Raw genomic sequence first — 26,629 nt, 5'->3', positions numbered from 1 at the left:
TTAAAATGTTGTTATATTGTATTTTTATTATATGAAGTATTGCCAAACGTTTTTTGTATTTTATGATGTCATTTTTATAATGGAAAGCACTTTGGGTCAACTTCTGTTGTTTTTAAATGTGCTTTATAAATAAAGGTGACTTGACTTGACTTGACATATAGTTCACCCAAAAATATGACAATTATACACACTTCATGGGGTGTATGATTGGTATAAAATATGACAATTATACACGCTTCATGGGGTGTATGATTGGTATAAAATATGTCTTTTTTTTTTAGAGCTATAGTCCTAAAACCCTTGTCTTAGTGCTGTGTGCAAAGTCCATTGGAGGGCAGTTAGCCGTGGAATGACTAACTGCACACACCCACACACACACGCACGCACACACACACACACACACACGCACACACACACACGCACACACACACACACACACACACACACACACACACACACACACACACACACACACACACACACACCACTATGATAACGCCCACTTCCTGCTCGTGCTTGCCTCTACCCTTGTCTTCTGTTGCACACACACACTTACACACACTTACACACACACACTCACAGACGCTCCATGGACACTGTAGGCAAGGTAAGAACGCTCTCTCCAGAGATATACACTGTCTGTAAGACTCGTAGTTCTAATGCATTGTTACAGTAAAGAGTTACATAACTGTATATTTGAGTATACATGTGTAGGCGTGTTCTGTTCTCTGTGGACTGAGGGAGGCCCACTGTTTACAGTAGACAAGAATGTCTCTCTCTCTCTCTGTCTGTGTGTCTGTGTGTGTGTGTGTGTGTGTGTGTGTGTGTGTGTGTGTGTCTGTGTGCGTGTGTGTGTGTGTGTGTGTGTGTGTGTGTGTGTGCGACTGCGCGCCGCACGCACACATGCGTGTGTGACTGTATTTCCTGCATGTTTTGCAATGTACGGCCAACGTACAGTAATTGAAACAGCAGATTTAGAGATTAAATATACAGCAAAAGTACAGCAAAGGGCAGGGCCGTCATGTGGGGCTGGCATTCGTCCAACACCTCCCTGTAGCTTACACAATTTAACCTCACAGTATATTCACTTTGTGTTATTATAATAATATATATGCATTATTTTCACCACCTCTGAACCGATGGGATCTCAAACCACTCATGTGACTTGTGTGACACACATGACGCACATGTCATTAGACACGTGTTTGTATGCGTCTGTCTCCACATCCATTAGCCACTTTCACCCATGATGGAATCTTCTATTTTAAGGCTATGGGTAGAAGATAGAAGATATAATTTTTGTTTTGCAGAAAGTATCAGCACAAGCTGCACTTATTCACTCGTCTTGAAATAATAGGGTCTTAGACTTGTTGCAGTTGTCCTTCTGAAATGATGCCTCAGGCATGAGGTATTAGTGAATGATTGAGTAATGTCTGCTTCTATAAGTGCAGTCAGGCCCGTTCTTCATGACCACATGGTGTAAAGGGTGTGTCTATAGAACGCCTTTTATCCAAAGGGCTTTACAGAGATTGTGCATTATACATTAACCCGTTCATGCACACATTGATGGTCGGAGGAAACCATGCAATGCAGTGACCAGGAGCAATTAACATGGCAACCCCTAATCGCTAAGAGTCTTGCTCTTCGACCCTGACCCTGCATGGGGGAGCCTGGGATCGAACAGGGAACCGAACTGCTTCCCAAGCGTCCACTCTACCCCTGAGCTCACCTGACAGTGTCCACTAGCTGCCAGCGCTCTCACCAACACACTGTCCACTCTACCCCTGAGCACACCTGACAGCGTCCACTCTACCCCTGAGCACACCTGACAGCGTCCACTAGCTGCCAACACTCTCACCAACACAGTAGTGTCCACTCTACCCCTGATGACCACACCTGACAGCCAGCGCTGTCACCAACACAGTAGCTTATAATATTTGTCTGTTGGACAATACCACGGCATATAATCATATGGCACGTCATAATATCAGGCACATAATCAAGGCAGTGGTTCAAGTTTTCCTCGTGACATTAGGGGGAAATATTTACAACATGTACCGTCCATAATATGACATAATTAAAGGGACAAAAAAATATATGTTAATGATGGTCTTAATGATGGGGGCGTGGCTGTTGTTCTTTGTCTCCTAGGTGATTCGCTGCAGGGCGGCGGTGGCATGGGAGGCGGCCAAGCCCCTCTCTCTGGAGGAGGTGGAGGTGGCGCCCCCTAAGGCCGGGGAGGTCCGCATCAAGGTAAACACTGCATTCCATATTTATACTCAAGTTTATATCAGGGGGGCAGTCAGACAGATATTTTGTGAAGCCACTAAGGAAATCGGGATTTCCTGAAAGTTCATATAATGGCCTGTTGTGGCGCTGTCATTGGGCCCAAAAAAAACCATTTCATTTTACGTTCATGTTAGACCCGGAGAACGCTTTGTCCATATATTTTACAGTCTATGGTTTATATATATATATATATATATATATATATATATATATATATATATAAAAATCACACCTGTGTGAACTGAGTGGTGCAACTGTTTCTGGCACAACAGTGCCACTTTTGCCCCTACTGGTACTCTAAACATAGTAACATATAGTCCCATAGTGACATTGCTGTTCCTTGGAGTGGTTGCACCACTCAAAAAAATTGCTAGTAGATCTGCTATTTTTCAATAGCTAAAGTACAGCACAATGCTTAATACACCAAAAGGGGTTCCCGCCCCTTAACAACACAAAACTTGTATGGGGATCCGCGGCCAAATATACAGACTAAATTTAGGGGGTCCTGGACATGAACATGTTTGAGAACTACTGCTACTACAACCACCCCCCCCGCCCCCCACTCCCCCCCCCCCTCTTCGTGGAAGTAATATTGCCATTACTTATATGTCTGACACACTGCTTATTAAATAATGAGCTTTAATTGATGTAGATCTCGGCCAATGGCGGTATAAGTGTGTTAACCCATTCTGGGTGGGAACCCAGTTTGGTGTTGGCATCATGTTATGCTTTAGCTATTGAAAAATAGAAGATCTACAAGCTCATAGCGCGCCACCGAGTGGCGCGCTACGAGCTTGTAGGTCTGCTATTTTTGAAAAATCGAACTGACATTTTTAGAATCTGATCTCAGGTCAGAATGAAAACTGTCAGGAACTGTACTGTACTGTACTGTACTGTACTAAATTATTTTCGCTCCTATGCCACCAAAATGTGGAACGCCCTACCAACAGTCATTAAGACATGTGAATCCCGTGACTCCTTCAAAACCGCTCTCAAAGGGCACCTACGGACGGCTGCAATTCGAAACTGGCCTCTGTAAAATCTGAATCCCCCCCACCTATTTGTATGTCTCTAAATGTTTTGATGAATTGAACAACGTGGACCCTGTTGTAAACAAGTGTAATGCTTAACTGGGTCGTCCACTCACAGTTAACAGTCTCTGTATTGAGTTTGTGCTTGAAATGTACTGTAATTCTACAAACTGTTAATAAATATTTCAATCAAGTACTGTACTGTACTGTACTGTACTGTACTGTACTGTACTGTACTGTACTGTACTGTACTGTACTGTACTGTACTGTACTGTACTCGTATAGTGATGCCCCCTTGCCGTTTGTGCCCATGTGACCACCACAACTTGGCAAAGCGTTATCATATCATAATTATCTTCATGTTGCAGGAGGGACAGCCCAACGAGGTTGTGACTGGTTATAAATTTGATCGGCTGTTTTCAGTATTTTCTGTATACGCCACCACCACTGTACAACAGATTATAATACAGGCCAACGAGGTTAATCAGACTAATTAATTTAGTCAATTTAAATAAATCAAATAATATGTCAACGTCATAATAGAAATATTAAATTATATGAATGGGGCACAATTTTTTGTCCAACATAGAGAGGGATGTAAGGGGGAGGGGGAGGGGGGCATTCCTGAGATGGCTTTGAAAACCAACAGATACCCGTGCTTCTCTTATCACAGAGAGGTTAAGCCTGGTTCTGAGAGAGAGAGAGAGAGACAGAGAGAGACAGAGAGAGAGAGAGAGAGAGAGAGAGAGAGAGAGAGAGAGAGAGAGAGAGAGGAGAGAGAGAGAGAACAACGATGGGCACCATGTAACTGTCACCAGCGGTCCTCCATCTTGGGGCACATGAGTGTTGTTTTCGTCGACTAAAACCAAGACGAAACATGTTCGTCGACTACCTTTTTTCACTGACGAAAACTACATGGAAACTAAATTAAAACTAAGCCACGATGACTAAAACTATAAGACTAAATATACTGACAATTTTGTCAACAGATACAAACTAGACTAAAATGTTAGGAATTAAGGGACTAGTGGACAAGAGATCCAGCATAAGTCAATTTACACTTGGTTGCATGGTGAAAATAGCAGATCTACAAGCTCACAACGCGTCCAGGGGGGTCCCTGGAACTACATATTTTCAGATGGGGGTCGGCGACCTATATTACATATTTTCTTTTAGAAGTCCTCGACATGAAAACGTTTGAGAACGACTGACATACTGTAGGTAGATTCAGAACGACTGACATACAGGTATAGATTCAGAAGACATTGTAGAATCCTTCCCAGGTCAAAATGGGTTTTAACACAATCCTGTTTTGTTTACACAAACCCTCAAAGCTGGACACAGGAGAGCTCCTCAACAACCATAAAACAACAACATGGACACTCTGCCAGACAGCCTGTACTACTATTAAAGTATCAGTGTGGAGTATTGAAGACTGCAGAGAGTAACAACAACTGCAGCTAGTTTCTTTCAACTCACTTCCAAATGAGCAAGGTAGCACCCCATACACATATAGCAGCAGCAGACATCATGGGTAGCACCCCATAGCAGCAGCAGACATCATGGGTAGCACCCCATAGCAGCAGCAGACATCATGGGTAGCACCCCATAGCAGCAGCAGACATCATGGGTAGCACCCCATAGCAGCAGCAGACAGCATGGGTAGCACCCCATAGCATAGCAGCAGACAACATGGGTAGCACAATCAATGGAAATCCATTCAGCAAAAATTACAATTCAATTCTGACCTTTGATGTCTCAATCACGTAGTAATCCATATAATCAAAGGCGGACGCTGTTGTTGTGGAGTTGCCCAGTAAAGCTGAAGTCCTCAGGATACAACTGTTGTAGGCCTACAGTAGGCTAGCTCCTCTAGGGACTGTTGTAGGCCTGCAGTAGGCTAGCTCCTCTAGGGACTGTTGTAGGCTAGCTCCTCTAGGGACTGTTGTAGGCCTACAGTAGGCTAGCTCCTCTAGGCACTGTTGTAGGCCTGCAGTAGGCTAGCTCCTCTAGGGACTGTTGTAGGCCTGCAGTAGGCTAGCTCCTCTAGGGACTGTTGTAGGCCTGCAGTAGGCTAGCTCCTCTAGGGACTGTTGTAGGCCTGCAGTAGGCTAGCTCCTCTAGGGACTGTTGTAGGCCTGCAGTAGGCTAGCTCCTCCAGGGACTGCTGACTTCATTTATTTACAAAAACCTTGCAATAGACGTTTGGCATTGTGAGGCTAACATCTAGGATACTCTCAGAGAGGCTTCTCGTTTATATTTAATCATAAACAAAGTCACAAAGATCTAGTTTCTGCGGTGAAAACAAACAAATCTGCCTCATTCTAGAAACAAGCACATGGTGACACCGTGACAGGCCTCAGGCAGGCATGAGCAATCAATCTATGATGCAGGTACAGATGGACAAACCAGGCAGTGCCAGTTGCTACAGATCCAAATAGGACAAGATTAATTATTAATAATAATAATACACCCACTGCCATATTTTGCTAAATTGAATGCAGTGATTGCATTCACATTATGTTATTATGCAATGACGCTATACTGTCATCATTGGCCCAGTTCAGAAACACCTGGGTCTAGGCCCAGGTAGGACTAGCCCCGCAAGCAGAACCCGAATGTAGTAAAGTTTCTGATACTTTTATGACTTTACTGCATTGGGTCCTGCTTCACGCTGGGCTGACGCCAGTTACGCACAAACAAATACAATGTAAACACGCCATGAGACGGACTTCTGCGCGCTTTTACCATGTTTATTCATGTATTGACTTACGAATGTGCGAACTATAAGTACCTTACATACCATACCGACACATCTCCTGTGTCGCGGAAGCCGTTAAGTATTTTTAATCCATGATTGATTAAAAATGTCGCTTCTTCCTACCTTGTTTATTGACACCTCATTGTACCGCCTATCTGGCTAGCTAGTGGTGCTACAGCTATGACGGAGCAGATCAAAGGCAGGGACGTAGCCCGCAAAGCCAACCGCACATCGGGAGGCGGTACAATAAACGGTAAATAAACAAGAAGAAATCAAAGCGACATTTTTAATCAAACATGGATTAAAAATACTTAACGGCTTCCGCGACACAGGAGATTTTATCAGAGGTATGTAAGGTACTTATAGTTCGCACATCCGTAATCAAACACAATACAAAGCGCGGTAATAGCGAGCAGATCGAAGAAAGGTTGAGTTTTTTATATCCGCGTTCCAACAATCGCATTGGAAAATCTTAGCATGACCAGGGACCCTACGGGTCAGCCCGGTTCGGTTCGGATTGGGCTGACCCAGGGGGTTCCGAGAGGGGCTAAGGTAGGACCAGGTGTGGCACAACATTGAGCAGCATGGAGTGTTGGAGTTTGGAAGCGCTCGTTGTAAATCACTCCACCGTCCTGCCGTACCACCTGTTTCCAAATGTCACATAATGCAGGAGGCAGCAAAATGTTGTGTTATTGAAAACAAGCACTTCCAAACTCTGACACTTGGAAAAATAATGAAATGCACGGCATTTCTTGACAGAAAGTACAGCTCATCATAACGTTTCTATGTAATATGGTGGATTTTTATGAAACAAAAACTTTGCAGATAGAAAGAGGATATAATTCAAGCTTTTCGTACAGCTGCAATGTTGGTGCAGTTTAACATTGTTTAATGCAATTAGACAGGACTTTAATGTTGGTGAGTTTAACATTGTTTAATGCAATCAGACAGGACTTTAATGTTTGTGAGTTTAACATTGTTTAATGCAATCAGACAGGACTTTAATGTTGGTGAGTTTAACATTGTTTAATGCAATCAGACAGGACTTTAATGTTTGTGAGTTTAACATTGTTTAATGCAATCAGACAGGACTTTAATGTTGGTGAGTTTAACACATTGTTTAATGCAATCAGACAGGACTTTAATGTTGGTGAGTTTAACACATTGTTTAATGCAATCAGACAGGACTTTAATGTTGGTGAGTTTAACACATTGTTTAATGCAATCAGACAGGACTTTAATGTTGGTGAGTTTAACATTGTTTAATGCAATCAGACAGGACTTTAATGTTGGTGAGTTTAACATTGTTTTAATGCAATCAGACAGGACTTTAATGTTGGTGAGTTTAACATTGTTTAATGCAATCAGACAGGACTTTAATGTTGGTGAGTTTAACACATTGTTTAATGCAATCAGACAGGACTTTAATGTTGGTGAGTTTAACATTGTTTAATGCAATCAGACAGGACTTTAATGTTGGTGAGTTTAACATTGTTTAATGCAATCAGACAGGACTTTAATGTTGGTGAGTTTAACATTGTTTAATGCAATCAGACAGGACTTTAATGTTGGTGAGTTTAACATTGTTTAATGCAATCAGACAGGACTTTAATGTTGGTGAGTTTAACATTGTTTAATGCAAATCAGACAGGACTTTAATGTTTGTGAGTTTAACATTGTTTAATGCAATCAGACAGGACTTTAATGTTGGTGAGTTTAACATTGTTTAATGCAATCAGACAGGACTTTAATGTTGGTGAGTTTCACATTGTTTAATGCATTCAGACAGGACTTTAATGTTGGTGAGTTTAACATTGTTTAATGCAATCAGACAGGACTTTTCTGTGTGGATGAACGGGGGCTGTCGAGGCCAGAAAGTAGTTTTTTGCCACTCAGTGGGCGTTCCCGCATAACTTCCAGGTACGATGATGTCATGTGCATACCCTCTATACAGTAGATAGAGGATATTAGTCCATAGGTCAGAGCTATAGTGCAGTGTTTATCTGCTGTATAGTTGTTATAGAACACACCTTCATTGATAATCTGATCCACTCCCACCCTAAACCTAACCCACTCCCACTGCTATGATGATGCCTTTGAGCGCTAATGATGACTCAGGCATGTGCCGGCGGGGGGGGGGGGGGGGGGGGGGGGGGTGGGGCCACTCCCTGCCCTTTTACCTCAAAGTGCCCCTTTGCTCTTTTCAGTGATTAGTATTTTATTTCATAATGTACACAGCAGTGTTGTTGTCGTCGACTAAAACTAAGACGAAAAATGTTCGTCGACTACCTTTTCGCCGCTTCACCTCCCAACGTATGAATGAATGGACCGTTGTAAAGCGCTTTGAGCACTTGGAAAAAGCGCTATGAAAATGCAATTCATCGTTATTAATGGTTGTGTTTCAGATCGTGGCCACAGGGATCTGCCACACCGACTCCTACACTCTGAGCGGGTTCGACTCAGAGGGGGTGTTCCCGGTGGTTCTGGGTCACGAGGGAGCCGGCATCGTGGAGAGCGTGGGGGACGGAGTCACCGGCTTCAAAGCAGGTAAACCTCTAGATGCAGACCATTGTAGATCTGCTATTGTCCTCAGATGCAGACACTTGTAGATCTGCTATTGTCCTCAGATGCAGACCATTGTAGATCTGCTATTGTCCTCAGATGCAGACACTTGTAGATCTGCTATTGTCCTCAGATGCAGTGTGAAATGCTCCGTTTAACGGTGCTGTTTGTTGCTGTTCCTCTGATCCCTCCAGGGGACACGGTCATCCCTCTCTACATCCCACAGTGTAGAGACTGCAAGTTCTGCAAGAACCCCAAAACCAACCTGTGTCAGAAGATCAGGTAGAGTAAGAAGAGAGCTTCAAACTGAGTTGGGGTGCCGTGATTTGCCACCTAGATCTGCATATATGGAGCTTCAAAACTGGAGCTGACCTGTTCTGACAATCCATATGTTGATCCTTACCCATCCGTCCTTCCTCTTCGATGTCTCCCTTTTGACTGATACCTCTCCATTTAAACTCTAGACGGGGCCTGTTGACTGATACCTGTCCATTTAAACTCTAGACGGGCCTGTTGACTGGTACCTGTCCATTTAAACTCTAGACGGGGCCTGTTGACTGATACCTGTCCATTTAAACTCTAGACGGGCCTGTTGACTGGTACCTGTCCATTTAAACTCTAGACGGGGCCTGTTGACTGATACCTGTCCATTTAAACTCTAGACGGGGCCTGTTGACTGATACCTGTCCATTTAAACTCTAGACGGGGCCTGTTGACTGATACCTGTCCATTTAAACTCTAGACGGGCCTGTTGACTGATACCTGTCCATTTAAACTCTAGACGGGCCTGTTCATTCTGTGCGGTCCATTGCAGGGTGACCCAGGGCAGAGGGCTGATGCCTGACGGGACGTCCCGGTTCTCCTGTAACATTCTGTGCGGTCCATTGCAGGGTGACCCAGGGCAGAGGGCTGATGCCTGACGGGACGTCCCGGTTCTCCTGTAAGGGGCGGAGCCTGTTCCACTTCATGGGCTGCTCCACCTTCTCCGAGTACACGGTGGTGGCCGACATCTCCCTGGCCAAGGTCAACCCCAAGGCCCCGCTGGACAAGGTCTGCCTGCTGGGCTGCGGCATCTCCACGGGCTACGGGGCGGCGCTCAACACCGCCAAGGTGGGTACCCTCACAAAAAACATGCAGTAATCCTGGTCTCTAAACTGCCTCCCCCTGGCCAGCCGGGGCGCCTGATGGAGGGGAAAGGAACTGGTTGGAATAACGTGTTCCTTTCACGCGCTACGCTACGTCCAACCAGGGAAACTCCCCCCTGTCAGGTGTAAAGGAGCAACTTGGACACTCAGGCATGAAGGAAGCATGAGTTCAAGTCCGTTGCTCTCCCCTTGTCCCCCATATATGGGGACTAGGTTGGCGGAGGGTGTGTAGAGCCCAGGATCACATTAGATGATTGACACAGGGGTGAAAAATGGGTTACAAAATCGTGGGATAAAAAAATATATTAAATAACACCGCCAAGGTCAGTCCACCACTGACCACCCTAATGCACCCCCTATAGCTGTATAGCATCTCCACAGGTCCAAGGTCAGTCCAGTCATCACTGTAGCAGATCCGTGATGCAATGATCCATGTGTTATGTCAGCTTTTGTTTTGTTGTTGTTTGTTTCTTGTTTATCTAGGAATTGTATTGTTTTGTCTTGTTTTGTTTTGTCTGGTTGAATTGTTTGTAAAAAGTGTCTTTATGTATGAAGTGTATTTTGTGACTTGCGGAGCCCCTTGAAAACGAGATGGTTCATCTCAAGAGATTGTTCCTAATAAAGACATTTCAGACCAGTCACCACTATTGTTGATTTCGTCGACTGAAACTAAGACGAAACATGTTCGTCGACTACCTTTTCGTCAACAAATTAAAAACTAGACTAAAATGTTCGGAAGGGACTATAGTGGACAAGAGATCCAGTACAAGTCATTTTACACTGGGTTGCATGCTGAAAATAGCAGATCTATACAAGCTTACTTGTGAGCTTGTAGATCTGATCAACATTTACCATTTACCAAAAGGACACGTATTGAACTCAGTGGGCGTTCCTGTGTGTGTCGTCAGGTGGAGGCGGGCTCCAGCTGTGCGGTCTTCGGCCTGGGCGCCCTGGGCCTGGCGGCCATCATGGGCTGCGCGGCGGCCGGGGCGCGGCGCATCATCGGCGTGGACATCAACCCGGAGAAGTTCGCCGTGGCCCGGGAGTTCGGCGCCACGGAGCTGCTCAACCCAAAGGACCACAGCAGGCCCGTCCAGGAGGTTCTGGTGGAGATGACCGACGGAGGCGTGGACTACTCCTTCGAGTGCGTCGGGAACGTCGGCATCATGGTCAGAATGTACTATTTACAATTGAGGCATTTAGCAGACGCTCTTAATCCAGAGTGACTTACATTAAAGGTATATTCAGTGATTTCACTCAAAAAACCTTAGGTTTCGTTTTTGGCTGTGGGACCTAAGCCTTCGTCCAATCAGGATAGAGAGTCACTGACGAAAACTAAATGGAAACTAACTGAAAACTAAGCTATGACGACTAAAAACTAAGACTAATATGCTGTTGATTTTGTCAACAAATAAAAACTAGACAAAAATGTTAGGAAGGGACTAAAGTGGACAAGAGATCCAAGTGTCATAAGGGCTGGGGGACCAGTGTGATCATTAATGTGTTTCTCCTCCTCTACAGGGTGGTGTTGGAGGCGTGTCATAAGGGCTGGGGGACCAGAGATGATCATTACTGTGTTTCTCCTCTAGAGGGCGGTGTTGGAGGCGTGTCATAAGGGCTGGGGGACCAGTGTGATCATTAATGTGTTTCTCCTCTAGAGGGCAGCCATGGAGGCGTGTCATAAGGGCTGGGGAACCAGTGTGATCATTAATGTGTTTCTCCTCTAGAGGGCAGTGTTGGAGGCGTGTCATAAGGGCTGGGGGACCAGTGTGATCATTACTGTGTTTCTCCTCTAGAGGGCAGTGTTGGAGGCGTGTCATAAGGGCTGGAGGGACCAGTGTGATCATTACTGTGTTTCTCCTCTAGAGGGCAGCGTTGGAGGCGTGTCATAAGGGCTGGGGGACCAGTGTGATCATTACTGTGTTTCTCCTCTAGAGGGCAGCGTTGGAGGCGTGTCATAAGGGCTGGAGGACCAGTGTGATCATTAATGTGTTTCTCCTCTATGGGCAGTGTTGGAGGCGTGTCATAAGGGCTGGAGGGACCAGTGTGATCATTACTGTGTTTCTCCTCTAGAGGGCAGTGTTGGAGGCGTGTCATAAGGGCTGGGGGATCAGTGTGATCATTAATGTGTTTCTCCTCTAGAGGGCAGTGTTGGAGGCGTGTCATAAGGGCTGGGGGACCAGTGTGATCATTAATGTGTTTCTCCTCTAGAGGGCAGCGTTGGAGGCGTGTCATAAGGGCTGGAGGACCAGTGTGATCATTAATGTGTTTCTCCTCTAGAGGGCAGTGTTGGAGGCGTGTCATAAGGGCTGGAGGGACCAGTGTGATCATTACTGTGTTTCTCCTCTAGAGGGCAGCGTTGGAGGCGTGTCATAAGGGCTGGGGGACCAGTGTGATCATTACTGTGTTTCTCCTCCAGAGGGCAGCGTTGGAGGCGTGTCATAAGGGCTGGGGGACCAGTGTGATCATTACTGTGTTTCTCCTCTAGAGGGCGGTGTTGGAGGCGTGTCATAAGGGCTGGGGGACCAGTGTGATCATTACTGTGTTTCTCCTCCAGAGGGCGGCGTTGGAGGCGTGTCATAAGGGCTGGGGGACCAGAGATGATCATTACTGTGTTTCTCCTCTAGAGGGCGGCGTTGGAGGCGTGTCATAAGGGCTGGGGGACCAGAGATGATCATTACTGTGTTTCTCCTCTAGAGGGCAGCGTTGGAGGCGTGTCATAAGGGCTGGGGGACCAGTGTGATCATTACTGTGTTTCTCCTCTAGAGGGCGGCGTTGGAGGCGTGTCATAAGGGCTGGGGGACCAGTGTGATCATTACTGTGTTTCTCCTCTAGAGGGCAGCGTTGGAGGCGTGTCATAAGGGCTGGGGGACCAGTGTGATCATCGGGGTAGCCGCGGCCGGTCAGGAGATCTCCACCCGGCCCTTCCAGCTGGTCACCGGGCGCACGTGGAAAGGGACCGCCTTCGGAGGTGAAAAGAGGAGGAGTTAACGTTATTATTATTATGGGCACTGTATTTATTACGGTATTTCTTGCCGGTAAACCTTCAAGTTTAGCAGCATGTTAACCCATTTAGGCCTGACGTCGAAATAAAAAAAACGTCGGCTCTGATACCATAAAAAAAAGCAGATCTACAAGCTCGTAGCGCGCCACTCGGTGGCTGGTCAACCCCAATGTTTGAGAACCATACACTAAACCTAGAGAGAGAGAGAGACAGACCAAATACAGAAAAGATACAAAGATATTATATTATATCCTCCACGTAATCCTCTGAGAATGTCCTGTGGGTGGTCCCGACCTCAGGATAAGATCATGAGTCATTAACCCATTTATATTCTACAGTCTTTAACCCATTCTGACCTGAGATCAGATTCATACGAGGTTTCCACCGGACACACACTGGTCTGATGAACCCATTCTGACCTGAGATCAGATTCTAAAAAAATGTCAGTAGTTCTTCGATTTCTCAAAAATAGCAGACCTACAAGCTCGTAGCGCGCCACTCGGTGGCGCGATATGAGCTTGTAGATCTGCTATTTTTCAATAGCTAAAGCATAACATGATGCCAACACCAAAATGGGTGCCCGGTCAGAATGGGTTAACCCATTCCGGGCGGGAACCCCTTTTGGTGTTTTAAGGATTACTACTTTAGCTATTGAAAAATAGCTACGAGCTTGTAGATCAGCTATTTCCTGCTATAAAAAAATCACGAAAATGTGGCACAAATCTTTGTCAGCGAACATTTTTAATGCAAATCTAGGGGGGGGGGGGGTCCTTTTTGGGGGTCCTTGACATGAAATAGTTTGAGAACGACTAATAATAGAAACAGAAATTCAGAAAACTATCAGGGTTTTAAAAGGCCATTGTAGAATCATCCTCCGGTCTAAATGTGTTAAAGCCGTCATCTCTCCCTCGTCTCCGCTCCAGAGACAAAGCCCATGTGACGCATGTGGAGATGCTGTAAACGTGACCATATTGTGTTTGTTACCGTATACGTGACCATATTGTGTTTTATACGTGACCTTGTTGTGTTTGTTACCACCGATAAGAAAGCCTCTCATCCTCATCCGTCTGTCTGCGTTCAGTGCGTCGGCGTCTTTCGCTGACGTCCGTAAGGGACGTGCATTCCACCGCACACATTCACATCTTGGTTATTTATGAGTTTATCCGCGTGCGTGCGACGTGCGTGCGTGTGTGTGTGCGTGTGTGTGTGTGCGTGTGTGTGTGCGTTCATCGAAGAACACTGACATCGAAGAACGACTGACACAGAAACATAGCTTTTTCAGACAGACATTTTTAGAATCTGATCTCAGGTCAAAATGGCTTAAATAAGTGCACGCGTGTGTGCATGTGGACGTGCGTGTGCGTCTTCATTTCCACCTCCGCTCTCCAGTGACACATTTACAGCCATACGTGGGCGTTTGGTTTGGGCTGATAGAATGAACAACATTCCCCACACATCTACCTCCAGGAAACACAGACACACACACACACACACACACACACACACACACACACACACACACGCACACGCACACAGTCACACAGTCACACACACACACACACACACACACAGTCACACACACACGTCCACCTCCAGGAAACACGGCTGTAAGTTATGGTCCGACTCATCCTCCCGCTCAACGACACAAATCATCCCCATCAGTTCACGCCGTGTTCTGTCCTGGGAGGGACCGGATGATGGAGGGTCTAAAAGGTTGAGGGGGGTCTGAACTAGCGGTAGGCCACGTAGGGACGTGCCAGAGAGGGTTAGCGGGGCAGCGGCTGACATCCCCTAAGAGGGCACTTTGACAAAAAAAAATAGCAGATCTACAAGCTCTTGTAGATCTGCTATACGGGGCGCAACCCAGCACTAGTGGAGAGTAGTAGTGAACTAACCCTAACCCAGCACTAGTGGAGAGTAGTAGTGAACTAACCCTAACCCAGCACTAGTGGAGAGTAGTAGTGAACTAACCCTAACCCAGCACTAGTGGAGTAGTGAGAGAGGAGTGGGAGTAGCTATAGCGGTGTGTAACGACATTGACGATCAGTGGCGTGCACAGAGACATTTAGAGGGGCAGGTGCTCAAGTGAAAAAAAAAAAGGGCACCTAGCACGTGGAACCGGCCGGTTGCCTTATAACCCATTCTGACCTGAGATCAGATTAAAAAAAATGTCTTCTTACATCCTGACAGTTTTATGAAAAAGCTATCTTTCTAAGTCAGTCGTTCAGTCGATTTTTCAAAAATAGCAGACCTACAAGCTCGTAGCGCGCCACTCGGTGGCGCGCTACGAGCTTGTAGATCTGCTATTTTTCAATAGCTAAAGCATAACATGATGCTGACACCAAAAGGGTTATTTTTCTCAAAAGGGCACAATGCCAAAAGGGCAGGGGGTGCTCTATAGCACCCACTAGTGTCTATCTGTGCACGCCACTGTTGACGATGACGAACCACGCAACCACCCGTCGCGTCCAAGCCCACCTTTATAGCGAGCGGCCCGTGACGTCAGCCGCTGCGGGCGGCTATAACCCGTTAAGAGGCTCGACAAGCCAAACGCTTATTGATATTATTCGGGGTTCTCGATAAATGCCGAACCGGATTTGTAATGGATTTCTAGACAAATTTGACAGTGGCCTTGTTGTGGTTAGAGTGTCCGCCCTGAAACTGGGAGGTCGGGGGTTCTATCCCCGGGCCGGGTCTTACCAAAGAGATGGGACCCAATGCCCTCCCTGCTTGGCACTCAGCATCAAGGGGTTGGATTGGGGGGTCAAATCTATACTAATCAAATGATTCCCGAGCGCGGCACAGCTGCAGCTCACCGCTCCTTGGCTGCAGCTCAAACGCGGAGAACACATTTTACTGCGGTAACGTGTGTGACAAATCGTACGACTTTGACTTTGTCTATAGGAGTCGTTGCACCACTCATAAACCCTATGTTTCTCTGTCAGCGGTGCTCAAACTATTTCATGTTTACATTTTGTGTAATTGACCGCCAACCGCCATCTGAAAATATGTTGTTCCAGGGACTCGGTGTGTTGTGTTTTGGCGCCCCCCTGTGGTTGGGATGACTCGGTGTGTTTTAGCGCCCCCCTGTGGTTGGGATGACTCGGTGTGTTGTGTTTTAGCGCCCCCCTGCGGTTGGGATGACTCGGTGTGTTGTGTTTTAGCGCCCCCCTGCGGTTGGGATGACTCGGTGTGTTGTGTTTTAGCGCCCCCCCTGCGGTTGGGATGACTCGGTGTGTTGTGTTTTAGCGCCCCCCTGTGGTTGGGATGACTCGGTGTGTTGTGTTTTTTTTTAAAGGCTATAAGAGCGTGGACAGCGTCCCCAAGCTGGTGGAGGACTACATGCAGAAGAAACTGAAGGTGGACGAGTTCGTCACTCACACGCTGGCCTTCGAGAAGATCTCTGAGGGATTCGACCTCATGCACGCTGGGAAATGGTACCTACCTACCGTCCGCTCTGTCTGTCTGTCTGTCTGTTCCTTTCCCCTCCATCAGGCGCCCCGGCTGGCCAGGGGGAGGCAGTATAGAGACCAGTTCCTTTCCCCTCCATCAGCCGCCCCGGCTGGCCAGGGGGAGGCAGTTTAGAGACCAGGAGTACTGCATGTTTTTTGTGAGGGTATCTACCCTAGGTGTCACTTGGAGAACATGCTAACTCCACACAGAAAGGCCCTTTCACCAACCCCACCGAGGGTATGGGCACTGATCTCAGCAGCTGTTGCTAGTCATGGCTGCCAGTTCCCAACTGATGTTGTGTGGGAGTCCAGACTGCTCCAGACCGTTCTGAATAACTGCTAGCTTACATAATGTCTTGAGGCTCCGACTGAGGTCTAAGACATACAGGTCACCTGGTCTGTTAACTGCTCCAAAGAGGATGACACGATCTCCCACCATGCAACAGCACATTTTCTTCATTGGACCCGGGCGTTTCCCCTTGGACTCAACCTTCTTCCAGGAGAAGCTCTCTGGACTGAATTTCCACAGATCATTGAGGTTTCCCTCCATGCCTTGACCACCAAATATGTACAGCTGTCCATTGTAGGTAAAGGCTGAATGACCATCACGTGCTTCTGGAAGAAGCTGCGCAGAAGGTGTGTCCAGCCAGTGGTCGGTCTCTGTGTCAAACACTCTGATACTGTTGTACCGACCCCCCCAGCCCCCAAATACAAACATCTTTGTCCCGATGATGGTAGCAGAGTGACGTAATGAAACAGGAGGTGGAGTTCCTCTGGTGTTAATTAAAGTCCAGACCATTGTGGTGGTGTCCAACTTGTACAAGTCATTAGTGTATCTGTATCCTTCTTTTGTATTCTTTTCCAATCCTCCATGGATATACATGACCTTCCCCAACACACAGGCTGAGTGGTGGTACCTCTCCTCTGGAATGGTCCCAGAAACCTGTGGTTTGAACCACCTGTGGTCGTCGACATCAAATGCATGAAGAGCATTGCAGGAAGAATTTCCCCCCCAGAGGTAGACAGTATATTCTATCAGCACAGCTGTGTGGCAGCAGAGCCTGGAGGGAACCTGAAGGAGACCTTCTCCTGTTCCAGGCTTCACTGGGGTCACATTCCTCCAGCGTAACGACACTGTGTTGAAGACCAACACTTCAATGGGATCTCTTCTACTATTCTTTCCGTCTCCTCCAAAGCAGTAGATCTGGTGTCCGACCACCACAGCAGCAGCCTCGTCCTTCCCATGTTCTCCTTCCAGATGTATCGTCCAGTGAAACATCTCACACAGCAGCTCCACCGTCAATGAGTGTTGACAACTAAAGTACAACTAGTTTACAGATGAACTTGTTATAGGATGACGGCAGCTCGGTGTCCTCGTTGCAAGTCATTAACTGATGTTTAGTGTGTCGGACAAGTCTTTATAAAGAACAACTACACGGTTGTGACGTCATGGCGTGATTACGTCTTATGTTAGGATGGCTGATGATGTCACGCAATGTGATCGATGAAAGAACAGCAACTGTCTACTAACGACTACTACTTACTGTATATAAATAACATAATTATTGGTCTAATGTTTGTTTGACATAACTATGTCAGTACCACCATGACGTCAATTCTCCATATTTGGGCGTAAAGGCGATTTATGTTCTGAACAATCTATCTTAAATCTATAAATGCACCACGTGTCTCTGTCTGTCTGTCCGTCCGTCCAATTTTGTTCTGAGGCATTTTGCTATTTATTTTAGAGAAGCTCTTTCAGTCTTCTTCTCTCTAGTTTTAGTCAGTTATAGTTGTGTGGAAAAACACAACACTATTTTTCAATAGCTAAAGCATAACATAAGGCTATCACCAAAAGGGTTTTCAGAAAACTCAATCGGCCTCAGGTCCAAATGAGTATAATTTAGTATAATGTAGGCCATGAACATCTATAGTTAGACCTGCAACTCACACAGATTATGTCCCTATACGTTTACATACATATAGATATAGGACATACATGTACGTACTGTATGAGACCAGTAAGACGCGCAAACGCGGGAAGCGAACGCAGCTCGTACATATTTGGGTTTTGGACGTATAGCTGCTTTGGGGACTCCTTATATGGTTATGGCTGAGTCATGGTGACGTAATCACTCAGCTCCATATATGGGCACAAAAGCGGGACAGACAGACAGACAGACAGACACACAGACATGATCTGCTAGGTCTCATAGTAAGTGCTCACTGCGTTCGCAAAAACAAAGAATATTATAAAGTCAACAGCGACAAATTCTCATCTCCATCATTTTCTTGTTTTTCAGCATCCGTGTGGTCCTGCAGTTCTAGAGGAACGCACACGCGTGCGCACACACACACACACACACACACACACACACACACACACACACACACACACACACACACACACACACACACACACACACACACACACACACACACACACACACACACACACGCACACACACACACACACACACACACACGCGCAAAGAAGAGCCGTCCCATGAAGAGCTGCATCCCAACACTCCTCCTCACCTGCTCTGTTTTCCTCCCATCACAGCAGGGGTTTTTATGACCCCTGCTGGACGACTAGAGAATCACACGTCACTCCACACTAACTTCAATAAAGCTTTCACTTCCTGCTCTAGTCCAACTGTTTCATTTCACATCCACAACATCTGTCTTTTTTCACTTTTATCCCAATTCTGGGCGCTACACTTCCTGAGGGGGGGGGGGGGGGGGGCAGTGGACTGACCTCATGCTTCCTTCTATGCATGAGGAGTCCAAGCTGCTTCTTTTCACCTGACAGGGCGGAGTTTCACCGGTCAGACGCAGCGCGTGGAAGGAACACGTTAGTCCGGCCAGTTCCTTTCCCCTCCATCAGGCGCCCCGGCTGGCCAGGGGGAGGCAGTATAGAGACCAGTTCCTTTCCCCTCCATCAGGCGCCCCGGCTGGCCAGGGGGAGGCAGTATAGAGACCAGTTCCTTTCCCCTCCATCAGGCGCCCCAGCTGGCCAGGGGGAGGCAGTATAGAGACCAGTTCCTTTCCCCTCCATCAGGCACCCCGGCTGGCCAGGGGGAGGCAGTATAGAGACCAGTTCCTTTCCCCTCCATCAGGCGCCCCGGCTGGCCAGGGGGAGGCAGTATAGAGACCAGTTCCTTTCCCCTCCATCAGGCGCCCCGGCTGGCCAGGGGGAGGCAGTATAGAGACCAGTTCCTTTCTCCTCCATCAGGCGCCCCGGCTGGCCAGGGGGAGGCAGTATAGAGACCAGTTCCTTTCCCCTCCATCAGGCGCCCCGGCTGGCCAGGGGGAGGCAGTATAGAGACCAGTTCCTTTCCCCTCCATCAGGCGCCCCGGCTGGCCAGGGGGAGGCAGTTTTTCAACATCTCACTGTTAACCAGGGTTTTGTGAAAAGTGGTGTATTCTTTTTAAATTATTAAACAAATTGTTGAAAAGCTCTATATTTTGAGTGTTTGGGGCTTAAAGCCAAAAAGAATCCCAAGACTGAAAATTACTTTTTGCAAATCTGCACTGATCTCATTCAATAATATGAAAATCCTATGAAATCCTCAGGACTGAAATCCGTCCCCAGGACTGAGAACTTTAACCCATTCTGACCTGGCACCCCTTTTGGTGTTGGCATCATGTTATGCTTTAGCTATTGAAAAATAGCAGATCTACAAGCTCATAGCGCGCCACCGAGTGGCGCGATACGAGCTTGTAGGTCTGCTATTTTTGAAAAATCGAAGAACGACTGACATTTTTCTAGAATCTGATCTCAGGTCAGAATGGATTAATCAGACCAGTGTGTGTCCTAGTGGAAACCTCGTATGAATCTGATCTCAGGTCAGAATGGGTTAAGCCCTGTAGTAGCATGATGGGTCTACAGTACAGTACATATCTACTACTATCGTTTTTTTTACAAACAATTTAATATCCCACAATTTCTGTACACATTTGTACCCTGGTCTTTTTTTGTCCCACCAGTGTTGTTTTTGGCAGCAACATTTAGATGTTAGTTTTAGTCATAGTCTTTTGAATAGTTTTAATTTAGTTTTAGTCACATTTTAGTCACCTGGAATGTGTTAGTTTTGGCTCTGTGGGCAGGTGTCAAATCGAGCTGGAAATGAAAATTAACATCTCCATGAAGCTTGTCAACACTCTGAAGCACAATGTACTCTATACAGATGGCTGTGTTGAAACCAGCGTTACATTTTCACTGTCAGTGGATCAACACCACAGCAGATAACATGGTCTAAATCATCACTCTTTTGTCATGTCCAGAGTCTCAACACAACCATCTATATTATGATATTTTACCGTACATTGACAAGCTTTATGTTGATGCTGATGTTCCTTTTCAGGCAGCACTTGGCACCTACCTGCCCACAGAGCCAAAACGACACAGTGACAAGATGCCAAACAAAATAACGTAAACCTGATACCCTAAACCTGTCCATTCCACTATGCTTCCGTTGTAGCCTTGCAGTGCGTTGGACTGTCGGAGATATCAAATAATTAAATACACGCTGTATAAGGGGTCCGTTTGGTTCCATTTGTACACTCTCAGAGTTAAATTAACACTGATTTTAAAATATAAATCGGGGGTCCCAGAGATATAAATGCCATTAAATGGGGGGTCCGTCGTAGACTAATAACGCATGTCAAACTGGGGGTCCTTGAAATTAAACGGGGTTGAGAATCACTGCTAGAGCCGTAAACATCTCCTCTAATGGGGGGTCCCTGGCATATAATTAGTGTCAATTTGGGGGTCCTTGACATTAAAGTTTGGGAACCACTGCGGTCTAATAGTTTACTGGGGGTCCATAACAACATAAAATAAGTTTTAAAACTGGCGCACACACACACACACACACACACACACACACATACACACACACAGTAAGAACACAATCCAATGCTGATGTCACACATATGCAAATACTGCCATTAATGTTTAATTAATCAACTAATCTTTTATTCGATGAGCAGTTGGAGCCCCTCCCCACCCCCCCCCCCCCCTGTGTGCCCCGGAGTGTGTGTATGTGCGTGTGCGTGTGCTTGCGTGTGTGTGTGTGGTATTATTAGAATACTTATGAGGGCCAAATGTCCCCATATAAATGTACAGTAGAATTTGAGAAATGTAACAATTTTCCTGGTCCTCACGGGAGAAAATATTGATTTATGGATATATAAAGAGTTATAATAAGGATAATAAATATACACGTCAACTTGAATGGGTGGCTAGTAGGCATGTAACGATTCTCTCACCATAAATTATACGATTCGTATCACGATATGAGGCTCACGGTACGATTTTACACCATATTTTAAACGAACAAAAAAAATGTTTATATACCGAGTGCCGTGCTACGAGGCTTGTAGGTCTGCTATTTTTGAAAAATCGTGAAAATGCGGCACACATCTTTGAATATATATTCTTTCAGAAGACTTTATTTATTTCGAATGCAGGTTAATGAGCATCAACGACCATCAGCTGGTCACAGTTTCTACTGAAAGTGACTGAAAGTCTCATTTCTCTCCAAAAGCACTTGAATATGATGGAAAGCTCACATTTCACACACACACACACACACACACACACACACACACACACACACACACACACACACACACACACACACACACACACACACACACACACACACACACACACACACACACACACACACACACACACACACACACACACACCATAATTCACTAGCTAAAAGAAATAAATACATTGAAAATTTATTATTTTATTTTATCGATTCATATTATCGTCGGGATTAATATCGATAAATATATATATCGATATACGATATATCGTTACATGCCTATAGTTGCTAGGGACAGAATAATGAATTAATTATCTGCGGGTCGTTCAGATTAGGGACTCGGGTTACGCACTCAGAGGTTTTACGTTTAGGGTTTTGGGAGGTTGGAATCGTCACAGATTTGGACTTAAGTTACGAGGCGAAAACAGCCGAACCTACCGACGACGAGTCTCGTGAGCGTTTGTGGAACGGCTAAATTCGGCTTGAGGTTCGCATGCGCGACACGCTGGCGAAGCATCGCATTTTTTACGACAATTACAATCGGGTCGCCCTCACAAGTATTATAGCAACACACTGTGTGTGTGTGTGTGTGTGTGTGTGTGCGTGTGCGTGTGTGTGTGCGTGTGTGCGATCCAGAAGGAATGGCGGCGGGGGAGGGAGGGGGGAGTGTTGATTTTGATTTTGACAAATTTAAATTTTTAGTTTTAGTCATAGTCATTTTTCTAAACATTCCATTTAGCTTTAGTCACATTTTAGTCACCCGAAATGTTGTAGTTAGTTGTTAGTCTAGTTTTTAGTCGGCCAAATATCATATTACAAGATTTTAGTCGACTAAATCTACAGTTGATTCAGTCGACTAAAATGGGCGGGGCTTGATGCCGTTCGTAACGGTTTTAATGTGTCCTTTGGGGGGGGGGCGTGGCCTTAGTTTTGGCTCTGGAAGTGGGGGCGGTGTCCTGGGGGGGCGTGGCCAGGGGCGTGGTCAGGGGCGGGGCCTAGTTTTGGCTCTGGAAGTGGGGTGGTGTCCTGGGGGGCGTGGTCAGGGGCGGGGCCTAGTTTTGGCTCTGGAAGTGGGGGCTGCCCCCGCCCTCCCAGCGGCGTGTCAGAACGTCGCAGCCCGTCTCCGTCACCAGCAGGGTGTGCTCAAACTGCGCCGAGCGACGCCCGTCACGGGTGACCGCCGTCCAGCCGTCGGGCCACGTCTCGTCCTGCCAGCCCCCTGGAGAGAGAGAGAGACGCACACACACACACACACACACACACACACACACACACAGAGACACAGTCACACACACAGAGACACACACACACACACACACACACACACACACAGACTTGTATATATTACGATGAAAATGTGTTAAGTCTAAAGGTCATTACACACTGGCGAATTGGCGACGCGATATATTCGTGCGAATAATTCGCATTTAAAAAAAAACAATTGAAGTCCATGGAAGCTTCCACATCAGTGGCGAATGTGCGAAAATGCGACCGTTTTCGCTCTTTATTTGTTCGCTCTGGTGTCGTATTTTGCAGAGATTTGCAGGCGAACTGCAACATCGCGTCGCTAATTCGCCAGTGTGTAATGACCTTTAAGGTACTAAAAAGTCTAATGTAGTTTGAACCAAAAATTGCATGAAGTCTGCATCTGTGTCGAAATGGACTCAGTCACGCACGCACAAAGGCAGATGCCTCCATGAGCTGGACTGTGTGCTAATATTCTCTCTCTCTCTCTCTCCCTCTCTCTCTCTCTCTCCAGTGCATTCTAACAGGCGGAATATAAGGAAAACCATTAACCCATTCTGGGTTAACGGTTTTAGAAGCTGGTTTTACAAGCTCGTAGCACGACACCAAGTGCCGCGCTACGAGCTTGTAGGTCTGCCATTTTCGAAAAATCACGAAAATGCGACACAAATCTTTGAATATATATTCTATCAGAGCGAACGTTTTTAACTCAAATCTTTGCTTCTGGGGGGTCCCTGGAACAACATATATTCAGATGGGGGTCGGCGACCAATTACATATAATTCTGGGGGTCCTTGACATGAAATAGTTTGAGCACCGCTGACATAGAAACATTGTTTTTTCTGAAAAGATTTTTTTATTTTTTTATTTCAACGTCAGCCCTAATTGGGGTTAATGTTACAGCTGGTAAAAGCAGGGCTGATGACTGTGTGCGTTGATGTATTCTAACCAATAAGAATACATACTTTATCACCATTATGGAATGTTTTATATTAATAATATAAATCTGTACATTCTCAAATGACTTGTCATTCATTTACTGTGTAATGTGATTGATTTGATTAGATTATCTTTATTTTGAAACCTTCAGGTAAAACAGTCAAATAAGAGAAAAAAAAAAACAATATATATATATAACCACAATGCATGTATATTTATTTTTGAATGAAATAAGAAAATTATAATGACAACAATGTGATCATTGGTCTTGCACCTGAAGTTCAAAAAGGAATAGGAAGAAGTAAAAACGTATTTACTCCTACCCCCATCTTAAACATTCACCAATAAGTAATTGCAATAAACATATAATCGTAATATATATAATCATATAATCAGGCATGCAAACAGGCCCAAGGTGAAAAAGGTGACAGTGTGCGGGGCCAACGCTGTGCGGCGCAAATCTTTTAAGCGTTTATCGGTACTAAACCCACTTTGGGGGGGGGGGGGGGGGGGGTGTGTCATGGGGGACAGTATATACTACACTGTACTGTACTAGCCCTCCTCCCGGCCTGTGTGTCTGTGTGTTAGGCTGTGCAACAGTGACACTTGGTGGTGAACAAATGCTATAACGCTATGTTTCGTGCTCGGACACAGCCAGGGACCCAGGGACACAGCCAGGGACAGACCCAGTGACACAGGGGCAGCCAGGGACAGACCCAGTGACACAGGGACAGCCAGGGACAGACCCAGTGACACAGGGACACAGCCAGGGACACAGCCAGGGACAGCCAGGGACAGACCCAGTGACACAGGGACACAGCCAGGGACAGACCCAGTGACACAGGGACAGCGAGGGACAGACCCAGTGACACAGGGACAGCCAGGGACAGACCCAGTGACACAGGGACACAGCCAGGGACACAGCCAGGGACAGACCCAGTGACACAGGGACACAGCCAGGGACACAGCCAGGGACAGACCCAGTGACACAGGGACAGCCAGGGACAGACCTAGTGACACAGGGACAGCCAGGGACAGACCTAGTGACACAGGCACACAGCCAGGAACAGACCCAGTGACACAGGGACACAGGGACACCGCCAGGGACACAGGGACCCAGCCAGGGACAGACACAGGGACACATACTGTAGCTGTCTATAGTGTGGTTGAGTGGCTGCACCACTCAAAAATGACAGATGATTATTTACTAAATCAGTACAAATCTAGTCAGTATTGAGCAAGATGTTAACATTCATGTCCTGATAGTCATAGAACAATTAATTTACTCCAACAGGAGCACTAGCCCCTCGAGGAGCACTAGCCCCTCCTATATTCAGTAGATTTGTGTCCTAAATGCCATTGACAATGAATGAATTGTCATATATCGGCTATTTTTGCCCTACACAATCCTACACATTCATTGTCACAAAAATGACAATGAATGGATGATGTATGATGATAAGGGTCACTTCACACAGGTGTGATTTAAAGAAAGAAACTGGTCCAGCACTCACACTCCCATCTCAAAATCCCTTACAGTTACACTCTTCACATCATGTAAAATAGAAAATTATATTCACTGGCAAAATAATGAATTATAATACAAATAAAATGTTTTGGGATGGTTTAGTCAACAGGGTCAGTTTACTTCATTATTTTAGCCTTAGTCAATTTAAGACATGTAGAGTAACATCCTCTCCTTATTCAACAGTTGAGCTGCATGTTTTGCACACACACACACACACACACACACACACACACACACACACACACACACACACACGCGTGCTTTATTTATTTACTCATACGCATGCATGCACACACACGAGCACACAGACAGACAGACACACACACACACACACAGCGAGAGAAACTGACGCCGGCGCGTCCACACCACAGACAGTATAACGCAAAGTGCTAACGTTGCTAATGCTAACTGTAGCAGCTAAACTAATGGATCGACTGGCGAGTCACAGACAGTGTGTCAAAATTCATGCCGAGTCCACACAAACAGGTTTTTTTTCCGCGGAGCGACCAGCGGCTGCGCACATCATGCCGCCCAGATGCAAGCAGAAATATCGCTCAGAATCATTAGTGACTCACGAGAGTAGTCTGTCAGATAATTCTCCGGGCAGCGAGCTCGGGCTCCACAGACCCCCTCACCCCCCCCAAACATTTTTTTAACGGATTTGCATGAATCACACAGGTCCTATATTTGGGATAAAAACGGCGATTTTCGCCGAAAAGCTACACTTTTGCATGTCTGTATAATAACTGCATCCATACATACATACATACATACATACACACGTACATGTGTCCATGTGTATGTGAGAACAATAATTAAGAAATCAAGTATAGCCCGAGACAATCAACGTGCCTCATCCTCCACTCTAATAGTTAAGTCATTTTTATACATCCTCTTAAATTGTACAATGTTGGTGCTTTGTTTGAGTTCTAGAGCCAGACCATTCCACAAATTGACCCCACAGATTGTTATACATTGACTTTTCATGGTAGTGTGGACAAGAAGTTTCTTCAAATTTAGCTCCCCTCTTAAATTTTGTAATTGAACCCCTGACGATGCCTGGTCAATGCTGCCACCTAGTGGCTTATACTGGCCACAACAACCTGTAC

The 26,629-nt window shown here is 46.1% G+C and overlaps 2 protein-coding genes across 2 annotated transcripts in view; one reads left to right on the top strand and one right to left on the bottom strand.

Annotated features, from left to right (window-relative positions):
• Positions 1 to 521: 521 nt before the first annotated feature.
• On the top strand, positions 522 to 18,894 carry LOC308330068 (alcohol dehydrogenase class-3 chain L). Its single transcript, XM_080784717.1, has 9 exons — positions 522 to 607; positions 2,152 to 2,253; positions 8,487 to 8,628; positions 8,838 to 8,925; positions 9,534 to 9,753; positions 10,697 to 10,957; positions 12,624 to 12,759; positions 16,091 to 16,229; positions 18,548 to 18,894. Exons 1-9 carry the CDS (start codon positions 590 to 592, stop codon positions 18,570 to 18,572), a joined length of 1,131 nt encoding a protein of 376 aa, XP_080640843.1. The 5' UTR covers positions 522 to 589; the 3' UTR covers positions 18,573 to 18,894.
• A 2,378-nt stretch (positions 18,895 to 21,272) lies between these two features.
• Positions 21,273 to 26,629, bottom strand: part of metap1 (methionyl aminopeptidase 1) — a 30,983-nt gene continuing 25,626 nt past the window's right edge. The window contains exon 11 of the mRNA XM_080784714.1: positions 21,273 to 23,027. Coding sequence (XP_080640840.1) covers positions 22,861 to 23,027 — 167 coding nt within the window. The 3' untranslated portion in view covers positions 21,273 to 22,860. The remainder of the gene's footprint in view (positions 23,028 to 26,629) is intronic.

The sequence above is a fragment of the Protomyctophum bolini genome (genome assembly GCF_963924005.1).
Source record: "Protomyctophum bolini genome assembly, chromosome: 15".
Classification (NCBI taxonomy): Eukaryota; Metazoa; Chordata; class Actinopteri; order Myctophiformes; family Myctophidae; genus Protomyctophum; species Protomyctophum bolini.
The sequence above is the reverse complement of the archived record's forward strand: the minus strand, read 5'-3'. Positions and strand labels throughout refer to the sequence as shown.